The sequence below is a fragment of the Osmerus eperlanus genome, chromosome 23, assembly GCF_963692335.1.
Source record: "Osmerus eperlanus chromosome 23, fOsmEpe2.1, whole genome shotgun sequence".
Taxonomy (NCBI): domain Eukaryota; kingdom Metazoa; phylum Chordata; class Actinopteri; order Osmeriformes; family Osmeridae; genus Osmerus; species Osmerus eperlanus.
In genome coordinates this window covers 7,454,196-7,467,217 of record NC_085040.1, presented here as the reverse complement: position 1 = coordinate 7,467,217, position 13,022 = coordinate 7,454,196, and the positions used below count along the sequence as shown (strand labels likewise).

The 13,022-nt window shown below is 42.2% G+C and overlaps 2 protein-coding genes and 1 non-coding gene across 6 annotated transcripts; all 3 read right to left on the bottom strand.

Moving 5' to 3' along the window:
- Positions 1-80: 80 nt before the first annotated feature.
- Positions 81-152, bottom strand: trnaa-cgc (transfer RNA alanine (anticodon CGC)). Its single transcript has one exon. It is a non-coding gene; the product is annotated as a tRNA-Ala (tRNA).
- A 1,662-nt stretch (positions 153-1,814) lies between these two features.
- Positions 1,815-4,684, bottom strand: si:ch211-119e14.1 (retrotransposon-like protein 1). The gene is made up of 3 exons (XM_062449359.1): positions 4,449-4,684; positions 3,299-3,446; positions 1,815-2,951 (listed from the first exon to the last, which is right to left on the bottom strand). Exon 3 carries the CDS (start codon positions 2,947-2,949, stop codon positions 2,314-2,316), a length of 636 nt encoding a protein of 211 aa, XP_062305343.1. The 5' UTR covers positions 2,950-2,951; positions 3,299-3,446; positions 4,449-4,684; the 3' UTR covers positions 1,815-2,313.
- Positions 4,685-5,507: 823 nt separating this feature from the next.
- Positions 5,508-12,704, bottom strand: coro1b (coronin, actin binding protein, 1B). Of its 4 annotated transcripts, XM_062449265.1 has the most exons (12): positions 12,579-12,686; positions 12,232-12,373; positions 11,109-11,314; positions 10,668-10,790; positions 10,409-10,538; positions 9,536-9,717; positions 8,688-8,807; positions 8,492-8,596; positions 8,229-8,374; positions 8,050-8,107; positions 7,568-7,909; positions 5,508-7,380 (listed from the first exon to the last, which is right to left on the bottom strand). In XM_062449265.1, the coding sequence occupies exons 3-12, from the start codon at positions 11,310-11,312 to the stop codon at positions 7,261-7,263; spliced, it is 1,530 nt and encodes a 509-aa protein (XP_062305249.1). In that variant the 5' UTR covers positions 11,313-11,314; positions 12,232-12,373; positions 12,579-12,686; the 3' UTR covers positions 5,508-7,260. The 4 variants fall into 4 exon arrangements, with proteins under 4 accessions (XP_062305249.1, XP_062305251.1, XP_062305248.1 ...); XM_062449267.1 differs by lacking the exon at positions 12,232-12,373 and having other exon boundaries at positions 12,579-12,704; XM_062449264.1 differs by lacking the exon at positions 12,579-12,686 and having other exon boundaries at positions 12,232-12,572.
- Between the last annotated feature and the right edge of the window lie 318 nt (positions 12,705-13,022).

Sequence of the window (13,022 nt, the reverse complement as noted above, 5' to 3'; positions counted from 1 at the left end):
AGAATAGATTTAACAGTGTATAAATACTGATATGATTTCTATAGCTGTATCATTATCCAATGACGTGATACTAAAATGAGTGGAGATGCCGGGGATTGAACCCGGGACCTCATACATGCGAAGCATGCGCTCTACCACTGAGCTACATCCCCACTGATCACTATCAATGCTTCTCAAACAGTTTATAAACATGTACCTGTTGTGTATTGTATAATCTGATTTGAAATCATCTGTTCAGAGGGGTATTCGTCGTAGCTCGCTAAGCGGTTAAGCGAGCTAATTTTCAGGCTAAGATAAAAAACGCCCCTCTTTTTGGTTCGTGGAAGAAACTTTCGATAAATCACCATAGTAACATATCAATTAGCACTAACCTTCTCCAGAGCAGGCTAACGTAAGTGTAGCTGGATAAGCTTGCCACACCCCCGGAAAATAACATGGCAGCTCCATTTTTGAGAGACCCAGTTGACCAAGGAGCTATATTTTAGTTCGATTAGCTTTCCATACCAATAGAGTTCTTCGCGATTGCCAAGATCCTTTATTTCACACGGATGAGTTCTTGTTTGAGCGATATCGATTCAGCCGACAAGGACTCATTTATTTGCAAGACTTTCTCGGGCTGTACATTGCAAATATCACACGCTGCAGCAAGCTTTATGCTTTATTATGAGCTTATGCTGCTGTATGTGAATATGTAACGCTATGTTTTACTAAATGTCTTGTCTTATCTGTTGTGCCTGTGCTTTTTATATGTTTCACTGTGGGAAACGTCATATCGATTCCTTTTTATGTCTTGACATGTGAAGAAATTGACAATAAAGCACACTAATACTTGAAACTTTAACTGTGCTTCAGACTGCATAGCCTTGAGGTTTTTTTGCGTCAGGTAGGCTATAGCCTATAAAATGTAGCCTATATATAGGCTACATTTTTATACAGTATAGGCGATGCAGAAAACATTGGCAAAGCCGCAGCATGCGTTGCTGTAAGAAAAGTGTACTTGGCGCTAACCAGCTGATGACTCAATTCATCATATTCCCTGGCCATGTCCCAGTCAATGAAATCAAAGAGGGATTTACACATAGGCCTACATTCATATACACATATATAGTACATGATATAAGCGCAGTAGCCTACATATATCCTCATAATTGTCTATGAATTCGTATCAATTAGATACTCTTTGGCCTTGTTTTTATCTAGCCTACTTATTCTGAAAGAGTTGAGATCCTTATTTTCGCTAGCAAGATCTCATTCGATTATTAATTTCCATTAAGCCTATACCAGCAGGCACATTTAAAGAAATGTGATCTGATTGATTGGGGTAATGAGGCACTTAAAATGAGCCTATACATTTCCCCAAAACTTTCGCATTTAGCTTATCGGCAATTTTTTGCCAAGCTGCTTGTCTTGCTCTGGCCGCGGTGGCGGTTTTTGACTTAGCCATGATAACATGCTTATTGTCTGGACTCATTATAATAGTTTGCTCGGATGGCGAGAATAGCCACCGCTCTCTCTCTTTCGTCTTTTCCGCCATCATACCGTTAGCAAATCACGGTTTTGGTGATCGACCTTTCCTGCCTTTTGAAGTAGGACGTGCACGTGCAATTTCCCTGATAAGTTTAGCCTGATTGAAATTAACCACATGATTTGGATGCGGATCAGCCGTTGACGAACCGATATTTGCTGTTCTCACTCATCTCGCTAATGTTAACGGGCTAAAGGGACAATTGATTAACTTAGCTTCAACCCTTACGACGAACGGGGCCCAGAGAACATAATCATCACGTTTAGTTTTTGTAAGAAAACAAACACAATCAAGCTTAAAGAAGGGTTTAATGTTCTTCAAATTATCATATTGTGTTAAATGACAAGCCAATGTGCAATATAAAAAATATAAAATGTTACAGTTATACATTAACAACAATGAGATCTTTACTAGCCTGTAACCATATGCATGATTCCTCACTGCTAGGGGAGCCTAGTAGGAAACATTAAGCACAAAAAAGCATCACTTTACAGAGCTGCATGTTCAGTAAAATGTTCATAATAAGACACCTTCCATCCAACATCAAGCATAATTTGTGCCAAAGTCTGATACTTGCACTATCTGCAATCATAGGTAGCAAGCAACACAAAACGTACAAAACAGTGAACATGTATAACATCCCCTACTTTCACCCCTAAGATATCAACAGTAGTTCATTTACATTTCTCCGTCATTGTGCCTTAATTGTGTTACTTGTATAAAAAAAAAATGAAAACACTTTACTATTTCCTTTACATCAAAACCAAATGACTGTGCTCTCTTTGATCTCAAAACGCAGTCACGTTGTTGTCGTCTTCTTGTTTCTTCTGTTCCTCAGACCAGGTGGCACTCCCAGAGAAGTGCTTCAGGCCGATCTGTAAATCTCCTCCTCTGTTTCCCTCTCCTTCCTCAAGCCCTGCTTTGACCCCTCCATCCTCTCTGGCTTCGTCCTTGTTGTCCTCGCTCTCCATGCTCCCCGTGCTCTCTCTCCTCCCCTCCCTCTCCTGCGCTCCCCCTGCTCTGCCCCTCAGGTCGCAGCCCTCCAAGCTGGAGTAGTCATCCGACGAGTCATCTCCCTCGTCCCCCTCCTTCTCCTCCTCGCCTTCGCTTTCACCTCGTTTGCTTCCTTCTTCCACATCCCTCTCCTCTTCGCTCTCTTCGCCTTCTATCTCCTCCTCATTCTCATTGAGTGGCCACAGGCGGCGACCAAGGCGGGTCTCCAGAGTTCTGACTCCGCCCCTCACCCGGTCTCTGACTCCTCCCTCCCTATAAACCATTCTGCGAAGTGTATACTGTCCACTGGTTTCACGGTTCAGTTTCATGTACAGGTAGGCCAGAAGAAGAATGAGGAACACAAGAAGGAAACAGAGAGTCACTACCACACGATCAGATGTGGTCTGGTCTGTGATGGTTTTTTCAGACATGCCTGCCAGAAGAGTGAGAAACGCTGTTTAACCTGCCATATTAGTGTTTAACATTTCATCAATATGAGGTCACCAGAAGAATCAAGGTCAAAATCCAAAAGGCATTCCTTATTGCAAGGTTTGTTCAAATATACAAACCTGATGTCAATACTTTTGTGAAATTACAGACATTCCAAATCTCAAACTGTCTATGACTATTGAAGAAACATTGGTCCATACCCAGTCAAGACAACAAACACATTTTTGATTCAATGTTTTTGAAGTTTAACCTGAATACAATGAACAGAAGTCTTCTGAGATAGGACTCAACCAAACATTTGTCTGGAGCATATTATGTGATGTTACATACCTGTCAAAGTAGGTTGCTACAAAGTAAGTTGGTTTGTCTTGTCAATTTAAGAATAAACTCTCGTAGTTGCCCAAAGTTTCTTGTTACTTCAAAGCAACAGTGACATTCCCAATAGATGGCATTCCTTAAGTATATTCAGGATCAGGATCTGAAAAAAAGGCATGTCTTCATTATTTTATGCAGTTTACAGTGTAATTTCATTCTCTTTGACGGAAAGTCACCTACTAGTAGTCACGGACTACTGCATTTAACAGTCTACAATTCAATAATAAGGATTCATTGTTGTTGCAGTTATTCTCTATATTTTAAGACATGGTTTCTCAGGCAAAGTTTGAGCCTAGATGGAGTCTACGGAACTCATCCAATTATGCTGTATCATGATAGTAATGAAGACAAATTGTGGTCACTGGAGATGTAACTTAAGTTTTTTGCAAAGGATGTAGCTGACGGGCTCTGATTGTGTGTGACCAGAAACCCTCATTTGAAGCGACATCACTGACAGGAAGCCAGCAGATCTTTTCTCCTTTTTGCTCATTTCCTGTTGGTGTTATAATATCCTGACACTACTTAAAACAGAGTATAGAGTTAGGCCATCAGTTACCTATATGGCTAGCTCAATACTGCTTGCAAATAAATTAGGCCACTAATATTAAGTAATGTTTTAACACAAAATTACTTGTATACGGTGCAGGTTTTTATTATTCATCATCCATGTGTTTACAAAACTAGCCTAGGAGTAAAATATATATACACTTCCTTTTCTGCAGCCAAGGAGATACTGAACATCAGGCCCACATGTGGCTGCTAAATGCAATCCCGCTCAAATGCAATACGTAAATCCATTCCATTAGAAAAATAGAAGAACAGGTGTGTCTCATAGAAAAATCTAGATATGGATGTGAAACGTGACGTGTGACAGAGATAAAGTATTCAGAGGGAGAAGGTGGAGGAAAGAGATAAAGAGAATAGTGCATTTTAAAGATGGAAATGCAGACAGTGGAAACATAAACAACTAGAAAACAACACAGGAAAAGTGTCAGAATGATGGAGAAAGGAATGAAAAGCAAGATCTGGAAACACTGCAGCAGAAAACCATGAGTATAGGTCACATACATGAACAATTATAGAAAAAGACGTATTTTACACTTACCACTGTGTTGCCGTGTGAACCAGGGGGTTGCTGAGTTTTCAACAGACAGGCAGATAACTCATACCTAAAGACAGGAAATAATGACAGGGGTGTGTCTGCAATGCTTACTTTAAGACAGACAAATAGAAAGGAGAGAGTGAGCGATGCAGCAAACTAAAGCAGTAACACCAACAGCAGGACAGGAAGCACGGGGGTGGAGATGTAGATGAGTGAATTTGAGATTGCTTGATGAAAGATGAACAGAAAAAGCACGGTGCTGTAGAAGCATGGGGAATAGAGTGAGATGAGCGAATTTGGAGAGATTGCTTGATAACAGATGAACAGAAAAAGCGGTGCATGGGGAATAGTGACACAATCATGTGTAGCCCAAATGCAGAAAGAGGAAGCTGTTCTGTGGTGAATGTGAGATTGTACAGTATAGTGGATTACTGTACACCCAGGTGAAGAAGTGGATATTTTGTGCTGCTTCAAAGTAAACTTGCAGTTATTTTCAGTAGATTTGTACGTTTTACGTGTATGACAGTAAATGGCTCATTCTAAATATGTAACCTCTGGAGTGAAGATTTTAACACTACATTACAGAGGGGAATTGCTTAAACTATTGACTAAAACCCCAGACATTGGTAACTGTTTGGCAACTGTGTGTGCACTGTGCCTGATAGTACTTGAAGTTACATTTACTGAGATAATCTCTCTGCAGCCAGCGCTGAGAGACAGGAAGTGAGCAGTGGAACTAACAGAAGGTTCAAAAGCACGACCACATGGCTTCAGAACTACCCACAGCTTCTGACCACATCCTGCAGATAACTTCAGTGAAAAATGCAAACTTCAACAACAAATATATGACATACTCGAACCAATTATATTCTTAACTACAGCTGTTTCTTGTCAATGAAAATAAACCTGATCATGGCCACTGTGTCCACTGTGGCCACAGGGGGGGTTCTGTCTCACATTAATTAACCAACAACATGTAACATCTACATAGACAAACCACAAATGGCCTCAGTTGATTCACACTGTAACATTATGGTAATAAAAAGCCAACATACAAACACAAATAGGGAAGGAGTGTTTATTGGAGTTGCACAGTGCAGTGTCACTTTATTGTTTTATGACCACACAAATAATAATTGTATGACGGTCAGTGCATAAAGAGAAGTTAATCATGTAAATAATCAAGGAAGAAACCTGTGAAAGGTACCCAAAATAGCTATCCCTTCACCGAAGGGCGAGGTAAGTGAGAATTGCAAAAATCATAACTTTCTATTTTTGTTTATTTCTGCAGTTCTGACAGACAAGCATCGCACACCTTTTCCATTCTAAATCACAAATACAACAGCTGCCTCTAGATTAGTCTAAAACAATTAGGTTCTACAGACTTGGATTACATCATTCAAACAGTAAAAAAACAACAACTTACATTTCATTGTAACAATTTTAGTTCAGTGCTGTGAAGCACTTGTGGTTTTTAAGATAGTAACATACTCCTTTCTTGAACTCAATTTAACAAGCTGTCATTTAGGATTGTATCAGTTGATGATGTTCTATGGAATAGGTCAATAGAATGGAAGCAACTGGAAAAGCAAATGTATATTTGATAGTTACCTAGGCAGTTTACTAAGGCCATCTGAGTGCCAAACAAATAAATGTGTCATTCATACGTATAATTTATCGGGTGTGATGCTGCACATCAGTTTCTTACTAAATTAGGACACAACCTCTAAGTTGGCAATTGCATAAACCATAATTCTGCCATGTCAGTTGTTTTACTGTCTATGGACATTGATGGACTCAAAACCTGTTTGGCATAATGGAGGCTGTACTTTTTGTACCATGTTTGAGCTTGATCCCATCCACTTAAATAGATAGACTATCTTTATGGTCAGTGCTACCTACTTGCCCCTTATGACATCACAAATGATCATCATGTACAGTATGCTGCCACAAAGTGTGCCTGTTACATGTATTACATACACATTCAGGAAGTAAAAAGCTGAGCATGAATCACCTTCAACTTTTGAAAGTAAAAAAAGATCCCACAGAAAGATTTACAACATACAACCAACTACCTTTTCACTAAAGTCTCATTCTCTTCAATAATTTGTAGTAAAAGTGTCTTAATCAAAAACGATTATTGAAAAAGCCATTAATGTATAAATGTAAAAGAAGACAGAATTAATTATTAAGTCTGATATTACATCACAATTAGCAGCTGTATCTACCTGATTTATAATACACAATGTGAGGGATTTATTTCTTACTGAGGGTGTACACACAGTTCTGTATATGGTATGAATGATTTGCACTGTACAGTACATTCATTCAGATTTAAGCCAAATGTAAAAATATCCCTTTGACACTGAAACTTAAGATGGCCTGTGTAAAAGGGATGTTTTTGTACCGCTAAATATGTATACCACATTTTTTATGACATTTGCAGAATGCACTGATTCCTAACTGTGCCCCCTCAAGTAGGATATCACTATATGTTTCTTCATAACATTTTAATATCATACCACAGGTAATGTCAACTAATGCTGTATGCAGATGATATCCCTTAACCCCCCCCCCATTAATCAATGCGGCATCTAAAGGGTTGTAATTGACCTATGCTCATACACAACTCCTGACCTGGTTCTCGGCAACTGTGATTCAGTTGGTCACTGAGCTACACTTCAAAACTACATTCTCCCACTCGCGCGCACACAGCTTAAGGTACTGCTGATTCTAGTAAGGCTATGGTCTATGGAGTGACATCAGAATGCCCTTTGGGTGTAGTGGCGCCCCCGCCGCCTCCGGCCCCACGCCTTCATACTTCCCCGTCCTCGATGCGTGCCAGCTGCCTCTCCAGCAGCTCAATCCTCTGGCCCTGGGCGAGCACCACCGAGCGCAGGGCCTTCACCTCCGCCAGCACCTCGCTCAGCACCTCCTCCTGGGCCAGGAGAGGGGAAAGAGAGATGAGGGAAAGAAAGAGGGTACAGAAGGGAATGGAATAGTAAAATGAAGTCGGTTATTTATTGAATGGTTTGGAATAAAGACAACCCATGTCATGGTTATAAGGGATGGAAGGATCACACTGCAGTTTGTCCTAAATCCCAGACGTGACACATCGGCACATTTCTCACCTCTCTCTTTACTCGGTCAGAAACCCCATCTGCCTCTCTGGTTACCTTCGGCTGCCCCGCCCATTCACTCTCTGTGTCCCTGGCGACGTGTGTGGGCGGGGGGGTGTTGGTGACCTGCTGAGGGGTGGAAGCAGACCCCGCCCCGGACCCCTGTGATGTCAACTTGGGCTTGTTCTTGAGGATGTCTCTGTGCTTGGAGGGGGGAGCAGAGTATCCCCCGCTCAGGGAGACCAGCAGGGGTGGCGCATCCTGTCCAGCGATCCACTCTTCGGCCAGGAGAGAGGGCTCCAACCCAGCTGTGTCTGGGTACAGGTCACCTTGGAACAGATCTGACTGGAGGCAAGAGTGAGAGAGAAGGGAGGATGACCCCCAGGATACGCTGGTATTGCTAAAAATGTGACTGTGAGAAAGTCATTCATAAACTTAGGGTCAAATTAAATGGTTAATCATTCACGGTCTGGGTCTCGTGTTACCTTGCGTGGCACTGTCATAGCGATAGGCTCCACTTTTCTTTCATGCAGCTTGTAGAACCTGCATGGAAAAGAGAACGCTGAATCACAGCAGAACATACAAAAGGAAGTACACAAGTGAACAATAAACAAAAGAGGTCATTTTGATCAAGGGCAACGAAAGTGCTGTAAAACCTGCTTACCTGGCAATCTCACATTTGTTGACATCCACGCCCCGTTTTCTGAGGAATCCAGCTCCGCGCTGAGGCTCTTTGCTACTGTACAGGCTGAGGAAGTGAACGTATGGCGACTCGTCGGTCACCTCAAAATACCGGATGGTGCAGTCCCCCTGACAGAGATCAACAGATTATGGGCTGAACCAAAGTCCCTGGAGGGGTGTATCCTAAGTAAACACACTACTAGCTCCAGGAATAAGTGCTATGTTAGTAAGGTGAGTGCAGTGTACCTTTCCACACAAGTAGATCATGTTGGTATCAGGGTCATAGTAGGGTTGGAGAACACCATTACTGGTGTCCATCTCCTGAACTGCCATTGGCTCAGAAAGATCCTTCTACACAAGACAAATACAAATATATTTGATGTATCTGACACATTCTACAATGCATTACCACCTGACTGAGAGGGATTGTATTTGACCGTACCGTATCCCATAAGGCCATCTGCCTCTCGCTCATGCGGCTAAACCCGGTGGTCAGGATCTTCCCGTCCGAGAGGAAGACGGCTCTCATTGGCCGTGTGCCATCATGGACCTTCTCTCTTACCTGACAACAGTGACAACATCCAAGCTCTTATGAAGGGTCACCAGTGTCAAATCGCAATATCGCAATGAGCAAGTCCACTGATACCCCTTTTCCACCAATGTGAACCGGGAGCAGGTTCGGAGCTGGTGCTAGAGCCAGTTCGGAGCTGGTTCAACTTGTGAGCCTTCCAAGAACCGGTTTGCTTTTCCACAGGCTAGAGTCAGCACAGAGCCACATCATTACGCCACAGGGCAAGGAAAAAAAAATGTTCCTCCACGGACCACTGCTACTTTGTTTTAAAGTCCATATTGTAGGCTACTAGTACAGCTAGCTATGTTTTTTTTTTTTTATGCCAGTAGTTTCTGTTGGTCTTGTTGGTCATATTGTCACAGTAACCCCCTTGTGGAAAGCAGTTCTCTCGCAGGTCGTCTAGTCCAGCTCTCTTTTGGGGCTAAATTGGAACCAGTTTTTCGGGTTATTAGCCAGTTCTTAAACTGTCGAAAAGCAAAGAACTGGTTCAAGCACTGGCTCCAAACCAGCACCTAAAACGCATTGGTGGAAAAGGGGTATGACAAGGTACAATAAATCTGATACGATAGCTACATATACAGACCACCTCCTCTTTAGTCTTGTGCAAAATCAAGGACAAACAAACAATTTCTGTTTCAAGTTGTTGCTTCCACTTAATTAAACTTTTTAGTTGGTGCTCTAAACATAATCATGGTGTGAGAGAAGGGGGGGGGAGGCACCTTGAGAACAGTCCCCCGACGGGGGTCGATGACGCGCAGAGCCTTGTCCTTGCACACCGTGCAGATGGCACTGCCATCCTTGTTCCAGCCGACGCTGTAGATCAGGTCTGGGTGGGCATCGCCCAGCTGATACACCAACTCCCCAGTCCCCACGTCCCACACACACACCAGGTTATCACAGCCTGGACACAGAAACACCCAAGAGATGCTTAAATACGCATCTTGAAGAAAAAAAAAGATATCTAATGACTCAAACGTTTTTTTTCTTTCTCTCGGTGCAAACTTAATTTATCCAAAAGTCAGATATGTGGGACTAATGAATATATAACCACTCACAGGGTGATAAGGAGTCAATTCCAAGTCACAGACAAGACGTGTGTTTGTTTTGAGTTCAATTTACCAAATCCAAACATCGGACTGTAATTAGGCTTTCTTAGGAGAACTTGGACTCAGCATGTCAGCATTAACCACCGCAAGTTCTCTTTATAGCCTTGCATTGCAGGCTGTTGGTTACAGACATTTGATTCCTTTCTTGCATAATGCGTAGTAAGGAATTGGCTGTCATGCAACACCACCAACAGTGAGTTTAGAGATGTCCCTCACCTTCCTAAAATGCATTTAAAAGTTATGGCAAGAAAATATATATACAAGTTTGAATTTCAGTCCACTAAAGAATGCTGAAAATAACAATGCTGCTTTAAAAAAAGAAAAAAAAGTCTGGAAAGCACTACAAAAGCATGTTCACCTTGAAGCAAACGTTGTACTGTTATGCAGGAGGTTTTGTTAGTGCAAACCCACGCAATGGTATATCAGTACAGGATGCGGTGGCCATATTGCCAGCCCACTAACAGAGATGTAGTCTGATAAGGTTACCTGCGGTGAGGAGGATGTTAAAAGCTGTGGGGTGCCAGGCCAGGATGCCAACTCGTTTACTGTGTCCCTCCAGCGTCACCAAGGCCTCGGTCATTGGTGCAGTCAAGCCCCCGTCAGGGATCTGCCACACCTATCGGAGAACGGGGACGAAGCTCTTTAACAAGGAACAGAAACATACTGACGGAAAGAAAAACGCACGAGTCGAGACAGTCAACGGACTACATGGGGGCTCAGAAGGGACGACGTTTCTGTCCTGTACCTTCACGCTGCAGTCTTCTGAGGCACTTGCGATGATGTTGTCATCGTGGGGACACCACTGGATGTCCAACACGGGGGCCGCATGTCCACACACAGTAGGAGCCGACTGGTCAATTCTGCCACTCTGCATTAGAGACGCAGAGTTACTGGGCTTGGTGAAAATGAATATGCACTGTCACCTCATGAGTTCACAAGAATTTGTAAAACTTCCAATTAACTTTTTTTTTTACTGCGTCCAATTAACGCAGTAAAACCTTAGTGGACAAATAGGAGTTGCTGAACATTTTTTTTGACTTTTGCTAAATGCAAACACTGCAAATCCGGAAACAGTACGGAACCAGAATTGAGATGAGGCACTTGAGATGTATCAAATACTCTCCAATACAGAATGCGTTGAAAATATGAATAGGGTCTAGCAGGCCAGAAGTGGTCAAACTCAGACCTTGCTGATTGGTAGCACGAGGAACGACCCTCCTCCACCAGCCTCGATAATCACAGCTATGAACTTGGGGTTGACATCGCAGAGGGGTCCGTCCCACGTGACGCGGGACACTCTCACATCATCGATGCAGTGCTCCGTCTTCCACGCCTGGGCAAAGACGTGTCTGAACTTACTCTGTCGGACCACGCCTCTCCGGAATGACATGACTGTGGAGAGCCACACACAGACGTATACAGTTAGTCCTCAATGACACGACATTCAGATACACGTTTCGAGTCAACTTGTGTTCTGTACTGGGAAAATGCGACTGGAGTTGACAGACCACTGGAGTTAGTAAGTGGTGCTAGTTGTAGTCTACAGTATAAGTTACATTAATGCAATTTTAAACCATTTCAGAAGAACCACAAATACATTAATATATCTCAATCAAGTGTTTAGTGCAGTTTTTTGTAGACTATTCCATAAAAAGAGGAGAGTAAAGCACAAAATATAAAAATCATTAACAAACTTTTTTTTTTTTTTTTTTTTTTATAGTTCTGCAACATTTGCAAGTTTTAATGGAAAGGGTAGACAGTGAGTCATTCATAACATCAGCCAAATTCTCACATGCTGTGAGCCAGTTCTAAAGAATAGTCATGGCTCACTGGACAAAAGGGCATGATCTGCCTGAAACCAAAACAGACCAACAGTCGGGGGAGAAGGGGGGCGGGGGGCATGGATGACCACTGAGTGAAGGCAGGAATTCAATATATTTGAGGCTTCTACCTAATGTTTTTACAGTTGTCAAGCTTGCTACAATGTACCCCACAAGACTAGCCAGCGAGCCTTGTTGGCCTACAACAATATTATGTTGACAAGTGCCTTCCATGTCCAGTGCTAATTCGGGTGTTGGTTGGATGTTCACACAAACCATTTGAATGCGTGGAGGAAATATCACTAGGTAGACAATGTATAGGCTACTTTGCAAATTAACACATTTACATGATCACATCCTCAAAATGAAGGTGAAGTCGAGTCAGGAAATGGGATGCATTTTTGAAGTGGAGAATGGAAGCGTTGTAAATGCGGTAGCTCTAAATTAGGCGACGTAATCCACACAGACTAAAGACATTTGTACACTTACTGTTGGCTTCCTTGATAACAAGCAATCTTTAAATTGAAAAAAAGGCCAAACACCCGACCAGGGCAAGCGCTGATCAATTAATCCGCCACAAGCAGTAACTTAATCCTTTCCTATGTCAGTGAAGCGGTTACACACGGCCGACCTACAACGATGTCAGTGAAGAAATTTGACTAGACATGCATACGCTAAAACAACCACAAAAGATAACTCCCGATGTACAACTATTTTCTATTTCGCTGATTATAAAAAATCCTATATCTGTTAAAATATATGTCCTCAGCAAGCATGTCCAATACAATATAGTTAGGTTAAATCAACGCCTATTAAATACGAAAGGGAACACTAACCGACGAATGGGCGTGCGATAGAACAGAGATGATGCTGACAGTGCGCACTTCGTGTTGGAAATGATTAACGTTTGGACTAGAATTCCAGACTTCCGCTCCTGACAGGATATGGTGGAGATGGCGTTGTTGTTTCCATCGCATTTTCAACTGTCTCTTTTCGGATTGGACAATTATTGGAACTATATGGTTTATTATCCAAAGGCGATCTGACCTGGGTTAAATCATATTCAACATTTTCACGAGTTATAATGATCCAGTGCTACATAGCCAGTATTAAATTGTCCATGTAAATTCATGTTGGTCATGCTAGGCCTATACACGTCAAAAGAGAGAGAGAGAGAGAAATGCATTTTATTTCTTTTTTTACATTGCTATCTGGCTCTGTCTGGGCTGACCCTGACATATACAGCATTAGATATAGAGCATTATGGTTGTTGGAGAACC